The 24670-nt window shown below is 39.6% G+C and overlaps 1 protein-coding gene across 1 annotated transcript in view; it reads left to right on the forward strand.

Moving 5' to 3' along the window:
* Positions 1 to 24670, forward strand: part of LOC124616313 (transferrin) — a 171667-nt gene that overhangs the window by 123790 nt on the left and 23207 nt on the right. The window contains exons 2-7 of the mRNA XM_047144622.1: positions 1049 to 1157; positions 1241 to 1374; positions 8875 to 9008; positions 20647 to 20791; positions 20881 to 21038; positions 24362 to 24498. Coding sequence (XP_047000578.1) covers positions 1049 to 1157; positions 1241 to 1374; positions 8875 to 9008; positions 20647 to 20791; positions 20881 to 21038; positions 24362 to 24498 — 817 coding nt within the window. The remainder of the gene's footprint in view (positions 1 to 1048; positions 1158 to 1240; positions 1375 to 8874; positions 9009 to 20646; positions 20792 to 20880; positions 21039 to 24361; positions 24499 to 24670) is intronic.

Consider the following 24670-nt stretch of genomic DNA (forward strand, 5'->3'; position numbering starts at 1 on the left):
AAATTACGACCAGGGAGATTATTCGTAAACCTTCTCGCTTCCTTCCCCCTTCTGTCCAGATAATCCTTTACTAGAAGTCTTGAGGTTCTAAAGTCAAAGGATAGCCCTATTCGCTGCATATTTTCAATCCGTCTACAAACAGCTTCTCTTCTTCAAAAGAAAAGGCAGTTTGTCCACCCCGAGGTTTAACGTTGGCACCTCTTTTTAGGTGTCTGTATAGTACGCTACAATGAATCCCATGTTTTTCAGCTGCTTCCCGCAAGCAAACTCCCGATTTGATGTCAGAGAGGGCATTGTTCATACGATTAGGTCTGTGTTTTTTGTATCCACCTCCTGTGATAGGTTTGTATTTCAGTGGCATATTTGAACAGCAACTCTGAAACAAGGAAAATATGTTAGTTGTGCATGTAACATAACTAGAGAACTATATGGTATTAATATGGCATACTAATAGATTTTTTTAGATTTTGGTATTGTGGGGTGGATAGAAACACGCCGCAAAGTTTATAAACATAACCCAAATAATTTGAAAACTCACAGATCTGATTTCATTGAAAGTGAAACAAAATCCAGCCCTTACTGTTTTATATAAATGTTATACCTAGTACTTACAATGCCAGTAACTATCATACATGTTTACTTACCAGAGAAGTTCAAAGTAGGTAGGAAAACAACTGAAAAACTATCGATACAGACACAAGGATAAACATCAACCTCCAATGCTGCCAACGCAACAAAACATAATTTCCTTGCAATTCTATACTACCTTATAGTATTTAAAGTAATTGTGTACATGAAGTTTTGTTTCTATTCACCCTGCTGTTTCTATTCACACCGTTTTACGGTAGTGAAAAAGAAAAAGTCTGCTTTAGTTCACGTCACTTATCCATTATCAGGCAATGTATTATTGCTACTCGGGTCTAATTCTCGTCTTCTGTCCGTTTCTCTAGCCTAAGGCACTCATATCTGAGACTGAAAGAGTAGCAACCTAAAATGTGTTATTATAGTGGTAGCAGTGGGTTAAAGTGTCACCTTCATTGTGTTTCAGATCGAATGTGTGTGGTGGAAGGACCTAGCGGCGATACAAGAGCAAAGAAATACTGTCAGCTTCTTGAAGACGGCCAGAGCAAAGCAAAATGTGTGCTTGGTAACAGCAGGTACACACAAATTTAATAAATGTATCAAATTTGAAAAGTATTGTTAGCTGCAACGTAGACTGTATGACATCGTCTTTTTTCAGAGTGGATTGTTTAAGATTAGTGTCAGAAAACAGAGCTGACTTCACTGTCCTGGATGCTGAGACCATTCAAGCAGCAATTACCTCAAAAATTAGAGATATAGGTGTCACAAATGAGCTGCGATACTTTCGAAAACGTAAGTACTGACGTCTATGGTTGGCAAGTAAAGCCTTTCCAATCGTACCAAAATTTACAAACAGTTCTTTGTGTCAATGTTTAACATTGCCCATTCCATACAAAGAGTAATGAAATCAATAGGAACGCTTCAAAAAAAAGATGGATTACTCACAACTGACACTATCTGATTGTTCATTTTCTGATCTTTGCATTTCGTTATTTGCCGGTGTTGTATGTCTTGAATGACTTCGGTTGACCTCATTAATCACATATTTTTACATTTCTTGGAAAACACAGCTTCGTATGCATCTAACATTATCAAACCTAGTGCAGTCATTACGTCATTGTACTGGACTAGGATAGCTGTGGAATTTAAAATGCCCATATATTGTTGTCTTAACTTTGAAAGTAAGCACAGAGTACCATGAAATTCTCCCATGCCACCCCAGAATTTTCTCGGAATTTAATGTTTGAAACCTGAGGACTGTTCAAACTGTATTAATCTTTCTGAATCATCATTGTTAAAATGTGTACAACTTGGCTTCCGGCGTTTGCCGATAGGTGGCAACAACGGTAAGCAGCAGTCGAAAGAAACAGATCGCAAACGTCAGGCAGTTAGCTTGGACCTCGGTCAATATAACCTCATTCAAACATTAGTCGATTTGTGTCTGCATCATAAAGTTGAACTTGATTGAAAATGTCACGTTACGAGTCTAATTCTCGTCATTTGCGGGAGGCATTACTGTTTTGCTTCAATATGAGAAAAACAGCAGCTGAGACTCATCGAATGCTATCAGATACGTTTGGTGAGGACGCTGTTAGTGAAACAACGTGTCGTGAGGGATTTCAACGCTTCAAGAACGGTGATTTTAACGTCGTAGACCGCCATAGTGGTGAAAGAGAGAATGTTTTCGAAGATGCAGAATTGGAGACATTGCTGAGTGAAGACTCGCTTCAAACTCAAGAAGAATTGACATGATTAGCAGGAGTGACACAGCAAGCCATTTCAAAACGTCCCAAGGCTATGGGCAACATTCAGAAAGAAGGAACTTGGGTTCCGTGTGAGCTGAAACCAAGAGACGTTGAACGGCGTTTGTGTGTTTCTGAACAGTTGCTTCAGAGGCAAAAACGGAAGGGATTTCTGCATCGCATTATGATCGAGGACAAAAAATGGGTTCATTATGATAACCCAAAACGCAAAAAAATCATGAGGATATCCCGGCCCTGCTGGACGTCGGCGGCCAAACCGAATATTCACGGTTCCAAGATCATGCTCTGCATTTGGTGCGACCAGCTTTCGGCATCGTGTACTATGAGGTGTTAAAACAAGTGAAACAATCACAGGTGCTCGTTATCGAAGGCAATTAATGCGTTTGAGCAGAGAATTAAAAGAGAAACGGCCGCAATACAGCGAGAGGCACGATAAAGTGATTTTACAGCACGACAACGCTCGATCCCCCGTTGCAAAAGAGGTCAAAAGGACTTGGAAACGTTAAACTGGGAAGCTCTACCCCACCCGCCGTATTCTCCAGACATTGTTCCCTCTGACTATCACCTGTTTAGATCAATGGCGCATGGCCTGGCTGACCAACACTTCCGATCTCATGAAGAAGTCAGAAATTGGATCGATTCGTGGATCGCTTCAAAAGATGAACAATTTTTTCGACGTGGGATTCGTACACTGCCCGAAAGATGGGAGAAAGTAGTGGCCAGCGATGGAAAATACTTTGAATGGTACACGTGTAACCAATTTGTTTCATTAAAGCCTAAAATGTTGGGGAAAAAACGGCGGAAGCAAAGCTAAACACCTTGTATATTCAACAGGATTTCAGCAGTACAGTAGTACCCCGACATAGGCTACCCCGTTTTGGAGTCCGCGCGAGATACGTTGGCCGATGGGCAGTGACCAGTTTTCGTTCGAAGCGCTGGGAGAAGTTCATTCGTTTCTTCAGAAGGGGAATCCGACAGTTTTTACCACCTTCGGTCGGTCGGCGATGACAGAGTCGAGGCGCACGCCCTGCAATCTTTCTCAAATGATTTTACGGAAAGTATTCGCTAAAGAAATTTCATTTTTGCAGTATGTATAGCTTTGTATGTCAGCTTCATGATAATGTGTCCATCGTTTCGTTAATGGTCATACACTACTTGCCACTAAAATTGCTACACCAAGAAGAAATGCAGATGATAAACGGGTATTCATTGGACAAATATATTATACTAGAACTGACATGTGATTACATTCTCACGCAGTTTGGGTGCATAGATCCTGAGAAATCAGTACCCAGAACAACAACCTCTGGCCGTAATAACGGCCTTGATACGCCTGGGCATTGAATCAAACAGAGCTTGGATGGCGTGTACTTACAGCTGCCCATGCAGCTTCAACACGATACCACAGTTCATCAAGAGTAGTGACTGGCGTATTGTGACGAGCCAGTTGCTCGACCACCACTGACCAGACGTTTTCAATTGGTGTGAGATCTGGAGAATGTGCTGGCCAGGGCAGCAGTTGAACATTTTCTGTATCCAGAAAGCCCCGTACAGGACCTTCAACATGCGGTCGTGCATTATCCTGCTGAAATGTAGGGTTTCGCAGGGATCGAATGAAGGGTAGAGCCACAGGTCCTAACACATCTGAAATGTAACGTCCTCTGTTCAAAGTGCCGTCAATACGAACAAGAGGTGACCGAGACGTGTAACCAATGGCACCCCATACCATCATGCCGGGTGATACGCCAGTATGGTGATGACGAATACACGCTTCCAATGTGCGTTCACCGCGATGTCGCCGAACACGGATGCGACCATCATGATATTGTAAACAGAACCTGGATTCATCCGAAAACATGACGTTTTGCCTTCGTGCACCCAGGTTCGTCGTTGAGTACACCATCGCATGCGCTCCTGTCTGTGATGCTGCAAACGTCGTAGAACTGATCGTGCAAATGGTTTTTGTCTTGCAAACGTCCCCATCTGTTGACTCAGGGATCGAGACGAGGCTGCACGGTCCGTTACAGCCATGCGGATAAGATGCCTGTCATCTCGACTGCTAGTGGTACGAGGCCGTTGGGATCCAGCACGGCGTTCCGTATTACCCTCCTAAACCCACCGATTCCATATTCTGCTAACAGTCATTGGATCTCGACCAACGCGAGCAGCAATGTCGCGATCCAATAAACCGCAATCGCGATAGGCTACAATCCGACCTTTATCAAAGTCGGAAACGTGATGGTACGCATTTCTCCTCCTTACACGAGGCATCACAACAACGTTTCACCAGGCAACGCCGGTCAACTGCTGTTTGTGTATGAGAAATCGGTTGGAAACTTTCCTCATGTCAGCACGTTTTAGGTGTCGCCACCGGCGCCAACCTTGTGTGAATGCTCTGAAAAGCTAATCATTTGCATATCACAGCAACTTCTTCCTGTCGGTTAAATTTCGTGTCTGCAGCACGCCATCTTCGTGGTGTAGCAATTTTAATGGCCAGTAGTGTACGTAACATGTTGCTGCATATGAAATTTAGCTAACATTTTGAATTTTTCTTTAGACTTGGGTGGAGGTCTCTTTCTGTTACCAATCTCGAGAAACATGATATGATGTAGCATACTCAATAGCGATCGCGATCGCCAGTGATAAATCCATAGTGAAATATCCACAACATTTCTCATATTTCATAAACAGTTTCAGATATCGATGTGAGATCTTGGCAAATCATAGCCCGCAAGCAGGAGAGTATTTTGCCCTATGGTTATTATGCAAAACTTCATCACATAATGTGTTATTCCACTAACTACAGACTTTTTTTATGAAAGAATGTAATTTTTAAGGGTTATAGATAGCTGGTGAAATGAGAAATGCTGTGGGTTTTAGAACAACATAAGACACTTAAAGTAGTAAAGGGGAGCAAAATAACTAATGATGGTCGAAGTAGAGAGGATATAAAATGTAGACTGACAATGGCAAGGAAAGCGTTTCTGAAGAAGAGAAATTTGTTAACATCGAGTATAAATTTAAGTGTCAGGAAGTCGTTTCTGAAAGTATTTGTATGGAGTGTAGCCATGTATGGAAGTGAAACATGGACGATAAATAGTTTGGACAAGAAGAGAATAGAAGCTTTCGAAATGTGGTGCTACAGAAGAATGCTGAAGATTAGATGGGTAGATCACATAACTAATGAGGAGGTATTGAATAGGATTGGGGAGAAGAGAAGTTTGTGGCACAACTTGACTAGAAAAAGGGACCGGTTGGTAGGACATGTTCTGAGGCATCAAGGGATCACCAATTTAGTATTGGAGGGCAGCGTGGAGGGTAAAAATCGTAGAGGGAGACCAAGAGATGAATACACTAAGCAGATTCAGAAGGATGTAGGTTGCAGTAGGTACTGGGAGAGGAAGAAACTTGCACAGGATAGGGTAGCATGGAGAGCTGCATCAAACCAGTCTCAGGACTGAAGACCACAACAACAACAACAACAACAAGACAATACATGTTTATTTTTGTACTGAGGATGTGCTTCTTCATGACTTTACTTTTCCTCAGTTCCGTCTGCACATTTTAGGGAAGTTACATTGTAAACTCCTGTTTTTTGGCAAAAGAAGCAAATTTTAACATAGCAGCAAGAGAAATGTGTAGGTTTTACTCTGAATTCGCCATTCATGGCGCTTCTTTAAAAGCTATAAATGGTTAACAAACCAGGTGAAAATAAATCGCTGCTATTTTTGCGTTTTCGGCGGAGTTCTTTTTAGATACTGGCTGAAGGAGATGTTACAGATCTTGAGTGGTCACCATGCAAGTGTCGGCACGGAGGGGCTCCACGTAATATTAAAAAAAAAATTAGTTTGGGCTTCAGTTTATAACGGCATTTCCCCTATAGCGCCTGCTCGTAACCCCCAGCAATACCACTCTCCCCACACGTGCCCTGCTGATAGCGAATATATCGGCCACATTGTTTCGCACGTACTCGATGCAAATCCGGATTAAGCGATTCGTCTGTTACAGCGCCTAGTACTTCTGTTCCTCCACTCCGCCCACACAGTGTTCAGGTCACGACGTCTTCGGACGTGTTTCGCGCGGCATCGTTTTGATAAATGAGACTGGCTTGATTGATACATTCAAACTGTGTCATCCAAACGAAGAAGAACTGATTCGTCTGCATCAAACAAGAAAAATTTCCATGAAAAAATTAAAATCTGTGAACATTCAGATAAGTTTGATCTACGGGAACCAACAGTCAGAACAATTATAAACGGTGAAGAGAAAATTCTCGAAGCTGTGAAAAGTGCTCAGTCGTTGAAATCACTCAGATGGTAACAATGTTAAGTCATCGCGGAAAGCAGAGGCGGCAAGCGCCAATAAACTGCCTCACTCTCTCCAAAGAAACTGAAGTCCATGATAGAAGACGGTGGCTATACCGTGTTCAACCCACATGAATGAAACTGGTCTGTTCTGTAGGAAGATACCCATAAGAACTTTTATCGTGTGTAAAGGGAAAACCTTTCGGGTTTTAAGGGCGCCAAAGATGTTCAGTTCAGTTTCCTGAGACAATTTATTTTGTGTGTGTGTATGTGTGTGTGTGTGTGTGTGTGTGTGTGTGTGTGTGTGTGTGCGTCTTAATGATGTATTTATAGTTTTACAAATACCAGGGCTGAGGTGGCCCATAGGTAGTGATGAAAGAATCACAATAGTTGGGTGCCCAGCAATCCTCATGTTGCATACAGAGAAATTGAATACCTGAAAGTGAGGTGGTAAATTCGAACATATAACATGATGTATAATGTATTTATACTACACAAACAGAAACTGAAAAAATAGTGTTCAAAAATAAGGTATTTTGCCACTAAGCTCAAAATTTGAAAAATTGGTATTTTTTGAGGCGCTGTAGCGCCTTAGATATTGGGAGTAGAAAAAAATGGCAAGAATCAAAATTTTAGAGAATTTTATGCTCTTTAAAAAAGAAAATAGACGTTAAAGCAATAGGAGCAAAAAACTGAGATATTTTGAAAAAACTGAAAGTCTAAACAACGAGCTCTCTGTTAAAGACTTTTGGAAGCAATTCAGTGTTTTAGATGCCGTGAGAATTAGTGAACAATCTTGAATGAAATTTCACAAAAAAACTTTAATTGGTGCCTCGAAAAAACCGTCCCCTATTTCCGCAATCGAAACCCAGCAGGAATCATCACCAAATCCTGATCAAATTGATAATGTGATTGAAGAAGAAGTCGATCTTGCCAGAGAATTAAATTTTGATGTCGATGGTGATGACGTTGTAGAACTGCTGTATTCACACAATCAGGAGGTGACAATTGATGAACTCACAGAGATGCATGAGCATTAGAAAATGTTGAACCTGTTTGTTTAGACCCAGAAAATCAAATGACGGTTGCAAGCGTGAGGGGAGGCCTCAGTTGAATTGAAGAAGAGTTACATTTTTTTTTAAAAAAAATAGGCTCCAGCGAAATGCGTATTTCTACTATAGAACGGGAATAAAAAATTTATTCGCCTGCCACAAGGAAATTTCGCGTGCGAAGAAAAAAAATTTTACTCGTTAGACGACATTGTTAACATTTTATGAAGCCTTGTACGTCACATTAACTTCGCTTTACGTTGTTGCAATGCACAATACTGCATTGTAATATAATTTGCTGCATCGTCGTACATTTTTCTTCTCAATTGCATTGTTGTCTTTAGTCTCTCGTTCCATCTGAACGTAACTTGTATGTATTTATATGCAAAATTGCCCCTGTATTACGTGAATTCGACTTTCTTGGTTGCCGTTCGGTCCCATCTACCGCGTAAATCCGGGGTACTACTGTATTTCAAACACAATTTCCATTTTTGTTGTGATACCTGCTTAGCAGAAATCCACTAGCCCAGATGTATATTGTACGTAAAGCTGACGGATTTTGATGACAGAACCAGGCTGATCTTATATCACCGTCACAGTATCGCGGCAGTTCTTTGTACCTTCAATTTTTAGTTTTTCTAACTTATAGGTATTGGATTATGCCCACCTTTAACCCTCTCTGTTGAACTTCCACTATGATAACGGCCTCCCTTTATGTAGCTAACATTCGGGTAGTCACCTACACACTAGTTGCAAGACCGTGTGTTTCCATAAGCTGGCACTGACCTCATTCAAAGTCAGATTTAAATTTTATTTTGCATTATCTATGTACACCTCACACCTACCATATGAACAAGTACATAATACATCACCTTATAGTATGTGAATGGACTTCTTTCACTTCAGTTCTGGAATCCAATCACAGTACATTAATAATAAGGGTTACTGCATGACAGATTTTCTTTCCTGGACAATTGAGAGTTCTGTTATTTTGGTAACCATCTGCATGTGAATGGTATACAAAGAAACTAAAAATGTTTACAAGCACGTAGGGTGCATGTTCTGTTCTTATTATGTTCTATAGAAGGTAGAGATAATAATAATATGTACTCATCAAAATCAGAACCTTTGTAATACATGTACTTAAATTTTATAAATATTCCTCCTTTATTTCAGATGATTATGAATATGAAGTAGTTGCTGTGGTCAGGAATAGTGCAAATATCACAAATTTTTCACAGCTTCGGGGTTCAAAGTTATGTCATCCGGGTTATGGTTTGAAAACCGACTGGAATGATGTGATATCAAAAGTAAGTATTTGGTCCGAGTGAAATGAGATAGATTTCCTTTAATGGCAAATTTTGCACTGTGATTTAAACTACACTAGGGTCTGTACTGGAGAAATATCTTATTTTTTCTCCCTTGTGTCTTTGTCCCACATCAATGCAGGTTGAACATGATTACTTACAGATTTGGCATGGTTAGGTTAAGAGGTGGCCAGATGCTCCTCCATTACCCACTGAGCAGAATATGTTTACCCCAATTGTCTACTGTCTCGTGCAGTGTAACTCTTGAGAAAGTAAAGGAAAGTTTTCCAGATGATTGTAAACTGTGTAACTGAGGCAGGAATTGGGTTCCAGTGTGGTATTCACCTATCTGCATGTGGGAAACTGCCTAGAAACCATATCCAGGTTGGCCGACTCATCGACCATTGTTAATATGCCGTGCAGATTCAGTCCGGGGCGAGTGCACCTCCTGGTCGTGGAAGAAGCATTTGAATGTGCACGGCTATCTGGACAGCTCATACTGGAGAACTATATCATGATGAATGTTATTAACTCTAACATGAAAAGTAATAATCATAATTAGAAGTGATTTCATTAGATGATTTGACTGTGTATTTACCCAGCTACTCATTGGTGCCTATAATTTATATTCAGTACTTCTTAAAGTAAAGTGCACAAATGTAAAAAGTGTGAGATAACTAGAATTTTTATGCTTAGAACAAGATACAAAAAATGAAAACAAATTAGATACAAGGTCACATTTTTCTCAAGAACTGAATTTTATGGGAAGAGGATGAGGTCATATAGTCAATGCATGTTTGTATTCAACCAGTGGAAAATCCAGGATGGAATAATGACAGTGTTATGCAAAGAACAGATTGCTACTCACCATGTAGAGAAGATGCTGAGTTGCAAGCAGGCACAACAAAAACATTGCTATACATTTAAGCTTTCAACAAAGAGACCTTCTCCTTTAAGTAGAAGCCTCAGTGGCCATAGACAGTGGTCTTGTCTGAATAAAATCTTCTCAGTTTTCAAGCCGTGTCAATTCCCATGAAATTCTCAAGCCTTTGATGGCTAGCTCTGGCATCATCATCAGGAGTAAAACTACTGACTGTTGGGGCTGGCACTATTTCCCACTTATGGCCACTGGCACCAATGAGAGAGGACTGAAAAGATGGACCGAGTGATGTCAGGTGGCGCAAGGGGTCGGCGCCATGTTTGAAAATGTCACTCCCATCCCCCTACAAGCGTTAAGAATCTCCCATTGCTTCCTTTCAACATCGATCATTGAAAGCTCTAGAATTGTATTGGAACTGACGTGACTTGAAAACTGAGAAGATTTTATTCAATCGTGCCACTGCAAAAGTCTCTGTGGACACAGTGGTCTTGCCAGTGTGAGTTGTGCTTGTGTGAATGTATGTATGTGTTTTCCACTTAAGAAGAAAGCCTTTTGGCCAAAAACTTAAGTGTATTGCAACCTCTGTGTTGTGCCCGGCTGTGACTCAACATCTCCTCTGTATTGTGAGTAGCAATCTATCCTTCCCATAATCAAGTACGTCTTCAGGAACTCATCAACAGAATAAATAAAAAGAAACCCAAAATCTTTCATGAGCAATCACTTGAGTGGGTCAGTGATCCTCCCGACAATGACTGAGAGTACTGCTTTTTGAAAAGGGATTAAAAACACTTAACTGATAATTTAATCAGATTTTGTCTGATCAGATTCTGATGGAGACAAGATTTTTGCAATAAAGAGTAGGAGTACAAGAGTCTGGATTTTATATTAATGTTTTAATAGCTTGGTTTTGAAAATCTGATATTCAGAAACTCAAAAATATAATACGCATTACCAAAGGAACCTCTAGAAATACAACAGCTACTGTTCTTCATCATCTTGATATATGAAAAACAAAACTGAATTTTTTCCAATGACAGTTAACAGACACACTTCTTCTTACCCATTTAATTAAATTCCATGAAATATATTATTTCTGTTGCTCTGACTTGCTGAATGTTATAATTTTCATTCTATTTTTCATGTCTTTCGCACATCCATATATTTTGCACCGGATTAGTATTTGCACATTAGGACTAGAATATTTGGTACTCTTCTATTCTTTCATTTTATTTTGATTGCATTGATAAGGTGTGAAACACTGAAATATCTTCTGTATACTTGGTGTAAATGATAATTATTTACCGTGTACCACAGTGGCGTTGAGAGAGTCAAGAAGAATAATTTTATACAGGGCACTTGTAGTCTAGCAAGTCAGGAAATTCCTCAAACCACATAAGCTACAGTGCATGTGCATTGCACAAGATTTTCATATTCTCTCACACTCTATGTGCAAACTATTAGCCCTAGAGAAAAATGAATTTGATCTTTCTTGTAGAAATTTTAATACTGTGATATGTTTTCACTAGAGGCCATAGTTTTTGAATCATTCAAGAAAAACATACAAAAGTGACCTTCAAATGCAGCCCCAACCCTATACACACACCACACTGGTCAGGAGTTTTAGTATGTTGCTCACAGCTCTCCCTCCTAACACTGTACAAAATTTGCAACGATACGAATTATTTTCCACATTCTGCCTTTTTTTTGTCTTCTTTGACTGGGCTTATTATGCCACATACTTAGTTGTGCACTTACAGAAATTGTAAAATTGGTGTTTGTGTAAATTCTACCTCATTTTATGAATTTTAACAGCATACAGTTAACAATTAAATTGTTTTGTTTGTCTGGTCTTCTGACTACTAAACTACTGTGCTTGCAACAGTTAACTTTGGATTGAGTTTTCAATTTAATTAGTTTTTGTGTAATGTGTAGAAAAATGACTTTTCTTTCATGGCCCTCATGGGCACATTTAAACAGCTAACGGTAACAAAATAGTCCTCTAAACCCAAAAAAGGCTACATATGGAAAGTAATTCCTTTAGTTACAAACTTGTGTTCAGTTGTACGAGGAAGTACCATCAACAACATATTAAAAAATCCTGGCCATTGGAAGGGGGCAGGGGGGGGAGGGGGAGGGGGTGAGAATGTGGACAGGGGCACTCTTGAAGGTCACTTTTGTATGTTTTTCTTGAATAACTCAAAAACTGTGGCCTCCAAACTACATTAAATTTCCTGCTCAGAGGGTTCTATTCATTTTTTTCTCTAGGAATATTTTTAGGGAGCTACCATCATTAGCTGCAATTGGGCATTGAAATAATTCAATCACAAAAGTTGAAAATTTTGTTCTGACCCAGAACTTGAAATCGGATTTCCCACTTTAGGTGAATGGTTGCCTTCACTGCTTCTGCTATCCAAGGACACTTTCTGTCTGACAGAAATTCTCAGCTTATTGCACACTACTAAGTAGCATCCCTTTCCATTTATCTCATTCGTTTCCAGCGTTCCTGTATTCCTGCAAGACGTTCGGACCCTATTGTGCATCCACAATGAAGATATCATAGCAGTTGAGCTTACAGATATAGTATGTAGTTTTCTCTAGAACAATAGTTTGCATATAGAAAATGAGAGAATATGAAAATCTCATGCTATGCACATGTGCTGTTACTTAGGTTTTTTGTAGGCCAGTTTGATGTATCTTCCCAACTTGATGGACCACACTTGACTTGTACGAAATTGTTCGTCTTCATGCCTCTTCACCACTGTGGAACATTGTAAACAACTGTCATTTACAACCTGTATAAATAGTAAAATAATATGTTACTATACATTTAAAATAATAACATTAGCGTTTATTGATACATTTTACAAGTTTCTCTTCATTGTATTGACCTGACACTCATTACATCATTGGTGTATTTTTCTCACAATAAAATTAAACATGTATTAAAACTATTTTTCCAATATCTGAATTAACAAGGTACAGTACATCTGTTGATCATTACCCATCCAGTCATCCAAATTCGGTTTTTCGGGCTTTCCCTAAATTGCTTAACACAAATGCCGGAATGGTGTCTTTGGAAATGGCATGGCTGATTGTCTTCCCTTTCCTACCCCAAATTTACCTTGGATTCAATCTGCAGTGACCACCTCACCAATAGGATGATACTCCCTTAATCTGTATATGATTTGCTAATGTCTAACTGACAGAAATGGATCAATTCATTATAATTGGGTTAACTATCAAATACTAGCAAAGCACAGTCCTATCTCTTACGCATCCATGCAAAATCAATAGAGTTCTAAAGCTTCTTGTCTGAATTCAGGACATAAGCCTTCTAGGGATCACAACACAAGGTGATTTTCTATGTAGCCTCAATACTACCCCACATTGGTTGGCAACTGTGACAGCCTCAAATGTGGTATCTCACTACACTTACAGAATTTCTAACTGTGTGATTTATAATTGTTTGTTCACATTTAGGCTCATAATAACAAAAAACACTGGACTTAGCTTTGAGATGATTATTTGCTCAAACATTGCATCTATTGTGATACACACATATTGGAATCTAGGGAACATTATTTTCTCTTTCAGGTAATGGACTTACTTTCATCTGAGAGAGTTTGTGCCTTCCTTATTATATCTGCTTGGTTATTTTAAAAATATCTTTGACAGTGGGTTATGCTGGATGGAAAGAGAAAACAGTTGAAGAATAATGACTCATTGTGTGTGGAAGCATTGATTGCCATTTAGGCACATAAATAAGAATTCCGAAGTAGTAGTTCAGCTTGTGTTTTTCTTCAAAACATATAGACATGCACATACATACACAATTACATTTTCGTTTTGCTGTGGCCCAAATTGGGTGGGCAACAGTCTTGGGTAAAGCTCATGAGTGAACATTAAAGAGGTGCAGCAAATGGAAAGGCATTGGCTAGAAGATGGATGGGCAATAGAGGGCAGTTACAGGTATAGGCTAGGCCAGTGCTTCCCAACATGTGGTCCGCAGACCCCTTAGGGGTCCGCCGGCTCTTTCTAGGGGTTCCGCGGCCACCTTTCACCAAATTGTGTAAAATAATGAGTAAAATTATTGAATAAGAATGTGAAAATCAAATTCATCACTTTTTTTTCGTATGAAAAACATGTGTACTTTTACTTCAGGTCGTATTTGTTGTGGACTGGCAAGACAGCCAATCCACAATGACGGATAGCCGAAAGGCACGCGTTTAAGCTCACGCAGGCTGGCGTGAGGTCTGGAACAGGTAAAGTAATTATACTAGCAAAAATAGTACGTATCTGTTGGAATACTTAACTTTAATCCATAATTGGTGAACATCGGTCTGACGGTATATGCATCACAAGATAAATAGCAATTGATAATGGCGCCTTGCTAGGTCGTAGCAAATGACGTAGCTGAAGGCTATGCTAACTATCGTCTCGGCAAATAAGAGCGTAATTTGTCAGTGAACCATTGCTAGCTAAGTCGGCTGTACAACTGGGGCGAGTGCTAGGAAGTGTCTCTAGACCTGCCGTGTGGCGGCGCTCGGTCTGCAATCACCACAGTATTCCCAAGCAGCCTTTGCAGTTCCTAAGTGAGAACGCAAACAGTTTAGTGCCGGAGAATGCGGCTTCTCTGGTCGACTGTTTCGCAACAATACGGGGGTCGTTTGTGCGCCGGCTCACGGCGCTAGAAGCGCTGAAACCTTTTACGCATGCGCAGAGCATGCTTTGCCGACCAGTCACAGCACTCGCCGGCACGTATGCGGCCCCAGGCATCATTAAATGTTAAACTTGCTTTGTCAGTGCACTACCTATTTCATAAGTCAATTTTTGACCAGTTTATTACTTCTAACACGGATCGGTTGTTGAAGTCAGAACATTGAAGAAGGGTGCAGTTTCTCCATCGCCTTCACAACAAGGGAAGTTTCCAGTTGAAATGAATGAGGAGGGAGGACGACCAAAGGAAGAAGTGTCGAAGTTCCATGCGGCTTTTCGCGGATGATGCTGTAGTAGACAGAGAAGTTGCAGCATTAGAAAATTGTAGCAAAATGCAGGAAGATTTGCAGCGGATAGGCACTTGGTGCAGGGAGTGGCAACTGACCCTTAACATAGACAAATGTAATGTATTGCGAATACATAGAAAGAAGGATCCTTTATTGTATGATTATATGATAGCGGAACAAGCACTGGTAGCAGTTACTTCTGTAAAATATCTGGGAGTATGCGTGCGGAACGATTTGAAGTGGAATGATCATATAAAATTAATTGTTGGTAAGGCGGGTACCAGGTTGAGATTCATTGGGAGAGTGCTTAGAAAATGTAGTCCATCAACAAAGGAGGTGGCTTACAAAACACTCGTTCGACCTATACTTGAGTATTGCTCATCAGTGTGGGATCCGTACCAGATCGGTTTGACGGAGGAGATAGAGAAGATCCAAAGGAGAGCGGCGCGTTTCGTCACAGGGTTATTTGGTAACCGTGATAGCGTTACGGAGATGTTTAATAAACGCAAGTGGCAGACTCTGCAAGAGAGGCGCTCTGCATCGCGGTGTAGCTTGCTCGCCAGGTTTCGAGAGGGTGCGTTTCTGGATGAGGTATCGAATATATTGCTTCCCCCTACTTATACCTCCCGAGGAGATCACGAATGTAAAATTAGAGAGATTAGAGCGCGCACGGAGGCTTTCAGACAGTCGTTCTTCCCGCGAACCATACGCGACTGGAACAGGAAAGGGAGGTAATGACAGTGGCACGTAAAGTGCCCTCCGCCACACACCGTTGGGTGGCTTGCGGAGTATAAATGTAGATGTAGATGTAGATGTAGATGAACAATCACAAGAAGCTCCACAGGCTGATTTATTATGTGAAAACGCTGCAAGTACTCCATTGGTTGCAATATCCTGTGGAAGTGGAATAACCAAGAAGTGTAATTACAATGAAAGCTATTTAGAAATGGGCTTTGTGGAGACAAAGTAGGGTGAAGGTCAGTGTGTAATTTGTGCGCGAGTCCTTCCGAACAGTTCAATGGTTCCAGTTAAACTGCGCCGTCATTTGGAGGTACTCATACAGATTTCCAGGCTAAAGACATCTTTTGAGATTTTCTCAAAAGGAAGAGTGCTGAACCAGCTGCTTCTCAGAATTGCATGAAAACTCGTGCAAAAACAATTAATGAAAATTCATTAAAAGCTACTTTCTTGTTTAGTTATGGAGTGGCAAAAACAGGCAAAGCTCATATCATTGCAGAAAATCTCATAAAGCCGTGTGTTAATGATATTGTTTCTTGCATGCTAGACGAAACGGCACTGAAACTTGTATCTTCGGTGCCATTATCAAACAATACTGTCAAGAGACGCATTGTTGACATGTCAAATGATATGAAAGACACTCTTGTTTCTCACATCCAACACAATTAATTTGCTCTGCAGATAGATGAATCCACTGATGCAGGATTAGCGATTTTATTGGCTTTTATGGACACACAGTCTAAGTCGCCATATCGTCGTGGATTGCGAGGCCGCTCCCGCCGGAGGTTCGATTCCTCCCTCGTGCGTGCGTGCGTGCGTGTGTGTGTGTGTGTGTATGTTGTCCTTGGCGGAAGTTAAACTTAGGTTAATAGTGTGCAAGACTAGGGACTAATGACCTCAGCAGTGAAGTCACATGGCATTTACATACATTTGAACATTTTTCTGCGGATTTCACGAAAACACACACACACTACTGTTACGAACGTGTGAAATGTCAATTACCAAATAATTTTAATCAGGCTATAGTGTGTTGAACAAAGGGAGTAAATCCACTAGTAAGTGTCTGGATACAGTGGGAATTCAAATTGGATCGTTAATTGCAAGTTGTTTTCATTCGTCTCTAAACCAAAGACTATTGCTACTTCATGGGGCGGGGGGTTATTGGGAACATGGCACTTCCATTAAGAAGCTTTCAGTTCCCTTAGGTTTCGCTCTGAAATTTAAAGTTACTGTGCTCTTGACTGACTCAGGGTCCGCCATGGATTTTTGACTGAAGAAGGGATCCGCCAGCTGAAAAGGATGGGAAGCCCTGGCCGCTAGGCGATAGTAGAGATTGTAATCGGGGAACTGTGCAGTCAATCCAAACAAGGCATGGAGATTGTGATTAGGAGAATTGTGCGATCAATTCAAACAAGGCAGTGTTGTTGAATGTGGAAGATCTAGATGAGACAGATTTTGAACTGAATGTGAAGTCAATAATTGCTCTAACTTTGGGTGAAGAAAATGGACTTTGATTATAAACTGGGAGAGGGTATTCATAAGTCTAAAGATGTGCCTGCTTTCAGGGGCTGTATCACAGGCCTCCACTATAAGTTGACTGACTGTCTTCACTCATTTTAATGTAACTTGATACTCATGAAGAAGTAACAGAAATGTTGCAAGTATGTTTCAGCATGAAACAAGGCATTTTGGTGTCTGTATTGTTATGTTTGTGACATGTGTACTTACACTAGTGAAAGAGATATTGCTTAAAAGCTAGCATGCATGCTGTTTTCTGTTAAATGCATCTGTGCTCCACACATTGGCCCACTATAGTTGATTGGTTGGCTTTCCCCTGATTTACATATTGTCTCAAAGTAGGCCTTTATTCATGTAATAGAGAGCTATTATTCTTTCCAATAAAATGATATACCCTTATTCAATGACAACATCATATTTTGAAGCCGTATTTGCTCTGCAGAAGCTAATGTGATGCAGATTGATCAAGAGAGAATATTGGACAGTGATGCAAAATGACCAACATCTACCAGTCGAGAATGGCAGCTACATGAGTTACCTTAAATACCTCCACAGGATAAACACCACTCCATTCACCCTTGTTGCGCAGAAAGTGAAATTATAAAATAGTACATTATAAGTTTATTTTAAAGTGATCAAATGGATATGCTATGACCCTTACAGTTATCTGGCTATTTCACGTAGTTATATTTACATGGTCTTATGACCAGCAGCATAGGCAAGTTTCTGCTATGTTTTGTGTTGACACTGAAAATAATGCCATTTAGCTTACATGAAATATGTTCTAACTAATTTTAATTGGTGACTTATTTTACCTTTAGTTCAAATAAAGACATAAACCATCCCACACAGGTTTCTGGGCTCATATAAATGCTCTTTTCAGTGATATTAGCCTGTTTCAACCTTAGATATGATGACAACAACATGGTAGAAAACTACTGACCAATATAATTTGTTCCAGAATTTTCCAAAATTTTAGAAAAAATTGATTGAAGCACTAACTCAACAAATATATAAATGACCATAAGCCATTAAATGGTAATCAACATGGCTCTCAAGCCCATAAAAAACGGAAACAGCAGTAATGCAATACACAAACAAATAATTAGAAATCTAGAAAGAAAACAATAGTGAGTAGAAATTAGTTTAGATATCTCCTAAGAATTTGGTACTGCTGATCATGCTAACCTTCGAGAAAAATTGGAAGCACTTGGTTTTCAAGGAGCAGGCAAATTGTGGTCTGAATTGTACCTACAAAACTAAACACAGGTTGTAAGACTGATGTCAACTTACTCCAATCACAAAATCAGTTTAATATCAGTTGTGGGGGGAAAAAGTGGAAATTGGAGTACCACAAGGCAGTATTCTAGGTCCCACAGCATCTTTTATTTATATAAATGATAAATGCACCTCAGATAGTGCAGCCAAAGTCACGCTGTTCACAGATGATATTAGTGTGATTGCTGCTACTGATCAACTCCTCAAGTATGTCCACTTTTACCTCAAAAAGGTTGACATTAAATGTAAATAAAACAAATTACTTTCAACTAGGGAAAATACCCACCCTGGTTGTCACATGGGCTAGCATGTCACTTCTGGGATTGGGCAGAAGTGCTGATTCTAGATCGAATCTGCCTGGTGGATTAACAATGAGGCCTGGTGTGCTGACAAGCCTGGATGTTGATTCTAGGTTGTTTCCCACATTCGATTAGGTAAATACCAGGCTGATACCCACATTACACCTCAGTTACACAATTCACAAACATTTAAAAAACATTCACACATGTCTGCATGGATAACATTACACACGGACAGTTGGGGTGCACAAATTTGTTTCTTGGAGAGGGCGACAGGAAGGACATCTGGCCACCCTCTAACTAACATTAACAATGCCAACTCCAATGTTAACCATGCTGACCCCACTTAGGTTCAGGACAAAGGCAAAACAAAAAGAAGAATAAAGACATCGATTGGAAAAATATGTCAAAATGTAAGATTCGATATTGGGTAACACCTACAGAATTTCTGGGGCTTCATACTGATTAAAACTTGAATTTTAATGATGATGGAATAAAACCTGCCCAGAAACTCAATTTAGCCTGATTTCCTTCAAGATTTACGTCAAACATTTGGAACTCAGAAGGTGCCAGGATGGCATACATCAGCTAATTCCAGTTTCTAGCAACATATGGAATAATATTTTGAGGTACTGCCAGTTGTTACCCCAAGCATCCCACATACACACTGCAAACCCATATTCAGAAAGCTTAAAACAATAACAATACATTATCTGTAATGTGTTTTATATGTCAGAGTGAACCTGTAAGATTTTCAGACAAATGCTTTCTCAATTGCAACCCCCAGAGCAACACAGAAATCCCTTCACAGTAAACAAAAAGAAGTAACATACAAAGGCCCTAGAGCCAGAGTGATACTATAGTGTTCAACAGACCGGAAGGTTAAAGTGCAAAATTAGAAGACAAAAATAAATTTAAGGCAGAATCTTAAAAAAATTCTATTTCAACAATGTTTTAGCGGTTGCCTGATGTAAAACTTTTACTGAATAATTATTTTGTGTTGCAATGTTTGCTGCTTAAAGAGCACCAAAGAACAGACACTGAATTTCTAATAGACAAAACATATATGTATGGCATATAAATTTATGTTGTTATGTATGAACCACTATGTATAGTCTTATCCCAGTTTCCTTTGATGATTCCATATAAAACTTACTTATGCTTTTGGGCAACATCATTCAATTATTATTGTCTAGAATGGATAAAGAGATGAATCAGAAATAAAATAGATAAATATAATAACATATAAATGAAAATAATCATTTTATGAAAAAATAATATAATTGGATGGATAAAAAATCTACTCACCAGGTGGCAGCAGAAGGTACACACATAAAGGTTAAGGAAATGTGTAAGCTTTTGGAGCCAGTGGGTTCTTCTTCTGGCCGAAGAACTGAAGGGGAAAGAAGAGGGACAAAAGAAAAGGCCTGGCAAGGTTTTGGAAATGGGGAGCACACTACGAAAAGAGTCTCTCCTGACCTGGGGTTCTGGGTGACTTTTCTGTAACTCTCACCACTTCCTAAACCTTGCCAGTCCTTCTGCCAGAGGAAGGAGCCACTGGTTCCAAAAGATTGCAGATTTGTTTAACCTTTATATCTGTTTTCTCCTACTGATGCATGGTGATTAGATCTTTTTAATCTATCTAAATATAATAGCAGCAACTAAAACAGAACATGTATAAATGATTAGATTTTGCTTGGAATTTATCAAGGTTTTATTTGTGCATTATTCAATACAAAAATGGAATCTAAATGTTATGACAAGATAGCAGATCAAACGAGAGTAAAATGTTCCATTTACAGAAATCTTTTTTTCCTCTTTCTTACATCCTAATTTGTGGAATTCACATAAGAAATATTAATTTATTTTTTTTTTTTTTTTTTTTTTTTTTTTTTTTTTTTTTTTTTTTTTTTGCCTTCTGCTAGTTTTTTGAGTCTCGTGTTGTGCCACAGTCATGTGAATCAAATCTGACACTAAATGAAAATTACATCAAATCATCTTCACGATTCTTTGGAGCTGCATGCAAAGCTGGTCCTTGGGCACCAGACTTCAGACTGGATTCTGAATTAAGTAAGTGTTTTAACAATTACTGTTGCAACTAATTGTCAATTATTTTGTGTGAGTGCTCACTAATGGTACATAATTGTCTCTAATTACAGAATCAAAATATCCCAATCTTTGCCTCTTATGTGACAACCCCAAAGACTGTTCAACTTTGGATAAATATTGGGGTCGCACAGGACCGCTATACTGTTTAACTGATGGTTATGGTGATGTAGCTTGGGCACGATTAGATGATTTGGAAACACACTTTGGTGTAAGTTGTTTTACATATCATGCAAATTTCATTACAACTATCAACAGCATCTTAAGTGGTTTTACATGTTTCAGTTATTATATTTTGATGCGTAGTGTTTGTGCAAGGTGCTACCAAATGAAAAGTGTAATGCAACAAAAACTTTGTGTGTAACACTGAAATTGTGTCAGTCATTCTGTTGTAGATATCTATTTATCAGCTTATGAGCAGTTTTATTCCGGAAAAAAAAAGAAAAGGAAAAAAAAAATTAATTAATTACATAATACAGACAGAAAAATGTTCTCGCTAAACATGAAAATATAAAGAAATTATGAATTGGTAGCTTTTGGAACCTGGGGTCCTTCTGTCATAGGGAAGAAAAAGGAGGAAACGTAACTGATGGGGTTTAAGGATACAGGAATAGTGGCAGCAAAGACAAGCTAGCCTCCAGCTTGAACAGACTTACTGGATACGACAAGAAGGGGAAAAAAGGCTGCAGTTACTTGCAGTTATACAGGGTGCTATTTATAGACTCTGTCACATACAGTGTTTACTTACATAGAGAAGTTTAGTTATCCTCCTACACTTCCTTTGAACATAGCCAATGATATTGTCATTTTTATTGACTATCTAACATTCTGTGGAACATACTGGGCCTTATTAGTCAAAAATTCCTAGAAACATTTGCACATTTGTGAAGATACTCCTTAATTATCAGTCAGCACAGTTTCAGAACTGGGAAGATGGAATTTCATTTCAATTTGAATGGACCTTGTTTCATCCTGGGCAATACCTAGATACTAAAGAGCCCATAGTTAAAAAGTCTTTTAACACAGGGCAGTGAGACATCTGTTGAGGGTTTATTTACCACTTGCTCCATGTGGTGCCTTGAAAACAAATCCAAAAAATCACCCTGAGAAAGGGTCAAACATTCTGAAGAAGAGAGCCCCTTCAGCCAACAGCTAGCAGTAAAATCCATCGAGCATGGCCAACGGGGGATGACATTGCACTCGTGGCACCATCACATCTGTGCTGTAAGTAACAACCAGAGGCCTGAATTGACAAGATCTACTCACTGCCATTAAAAGGTTACACCAGATTCTTACCCATTTTCTATGGAAAACATAGTATTTATACGGTACTAGCGTACTCATATTGGTGAGATTTCTATCCCCATCTTTGAAAATCTGCCGCTTGGGTGCTCAAGTGTTACCTGTAGTGCTAGTTTCTGCTGATAAGGTATCCGGTAATCCACATACAACTTTAGGGGCAGATGCTGTGATGTCTGCCAAGAGTCTTAATCATGGTCCCTGAAGAACTCAGATTATTGGTAGGTACCACTATCTTGAATGACTGCCCCAGCATTTACCCACAGCCCCAATGCACTCATTTTGGCAAGATTTACCTCATTTTAACACCAAGGAAGTGTAAATGTTACACTTAATACAAATCTCTTCATTCAGCATACACCTGTAACCAACATCCTTGGGGTTGTGTGACCAACAGTTAGTTTTAGGGGCAAATATCATGCAGTCTGCACAGGAAAATTGCTCTCAGGTACTCTCAATGGGTGTGGCCCACTACTTCTAAAGTTGCTCCAGCATGAAATCCAAATAGAGAATCAATACATTGAGGTGACAAAAGTCATGGGATACCTCATAATTTTGTGCTGGACCTCCTTTGGCCTGGCACAGCGTAGCAACTCACATGACATGGGGTCAACAAGTTACTGGAAGTCCCCTGCAGAAATACTGAGTGATGCTGCCTCTCTAGCCGTCCATAACTGCAAAAGTGATCCCTTGATTGTGCCACATAAATGTTTGATGGGATTCATGTCGCACAATCTGAATGTTCAGGACATTCGCTTGACGTGTCTAGAATGTTCTTCAAAGCAATCGCGGACAATGTGTCCCAGTCACATGGAGCCTTGTTGTTTGGGAATATGAAGTCCATGAATGGCTACAGATAGTCTCCAAATAGCCGAACTTAACCATTTCCAGTCACTGGTCGGTTAAGCTGGACCAGAGGACTCAGTACATTCGATGTAAACATAGCCCACATCATTATAGAACCACAACTAGCTTTCACAATGCCTTATTGACAACTTGGGTCCAAGGATTTGTGGGGTCTGTGCCACACACTAACTCTACCAACTGAAACTGGGACTCATCTGACCAGGCTATGGTTTTCCAATCATCTACAGTCCAACCGAAATGGTCACGAGCCCAGGAAAGGCACTGCAGGCAATGTCGTGCTGTTAGCAAAGGCACTTGTGTCGGTCGTCTGCAGTCATAACCAGATTTCACCGCACTGTTGTAATGGATACATTCGTCATACATCCCACATTGATTTATGCAGTTATTGCACACTGTGTTGCTTGCCTGTTAGCACTGACAACTCTATGAAAATGCTGCTGCTCTCAGTCATTAAGTGAAGGCTGTTAGTTACTGTGTTGTCCATGGTGAGAGGTAATGCCTGAAATCTGTTATTCTGGGCACACTCTTGACTCTGTGGATCCTGGAATATTGAATTCCCTAATAATTACCAAAATGGAATGTCCCATGAAATTCCCATTATGTGGTCATAATCATATCGGAAATCTTTTCATATGAGTCACCTGAGTGTAAATGATAGCTCCTCCGCTGCACCACCCTTTTATACCTGGTGTACACAATACTACTGCCACCTGTAATTGGTGCATATTGCTATCCCATGACTTCTGTCACATCAGTGTATGTGACCTTCATCTACTTTTTGGAAGATATTGTTTCAGTAAAAAAGAGCTTTGTTTCATATAAATGGTTTTTCCTGATTACATGTTGAATCAATGAGGGAAGCTTCTCTGCCTCCTTAAACATTATTTTTTTGGAGCTTAACATGTGTTCTAGTAGCCTCTAGAAGATAGATATTAGGGTTATTGGTCTGTAATTCAGCACTTCTCTTCTCTTACTCATTCTAAAAAAAAAAAAAAAAGTGTCCTGCACTTTTTTACATTTATATGGAACTGTTAATTGTATGAGTGATTCTCTACAAGTATGGGCCAGGAAAATAGCTAATTTTGCAAAATAATCAGTGAAACATCTTATAGGAATTTGCCAGGGCCTGGTGCCTTGGTCACGTTGGGTAACCTAAATTGTTTTTCAGCACTGGGAGTGTGTATTTCAACAGTACTCATTTGGAAGTGTTTCTGGCAGTCACACTTGTGTGACAGTAGTATTCTCCTGCAAGAATGCGACTTTAGCTGTAGAGTTTAATTTTTGGATGTTTTGTTTGTTATTGTAAGTTGTAACATTAAACTGAGCCACGAGTTACTGGATATTTGATTCAAACTTGTTATTTTATAGATAACACCAGAGTCTGAGGCTGTTGCCCCTCCTGAGGATTACAGCCTTTTGTGTATTGATGAGTCCCTTGTTCCTGTCACCAAGCCGAAGCCGTGTTCATGGATCGCAAAGCCATGGCCAGCTATAGTTGCAAGAAGGTAAGCTATAGTTAATTGCATTCAGGCACTGTTTAAGTTTCACATTAACAGTTTCCTTTCAACAGTAACTATTTCTTACTAATTATGAATCAAATTCCACACAAAGCATTGCATAAATCATGAAGTGCACATCTTGAGATTAAATTAATGAAGATAACCCATCCCAACAATC

The sequence above is a fragment of the Schistocerca americana genome, chromosome 1 (assembly GCF_021461395.2).
Source record: "Schistocerca americana isolate TAMUIC-IGC-003095 chromosome 1, iqSchAmer2.1, whole genome shotgun sequence".
NCBI classification, from domain to species: domain Eukaryota; kingdom Metazoa; phylum Arthropoda; class Insecta; order Orthoptera; family Acrididae; genus Schistocerca; species Schistocerca americana.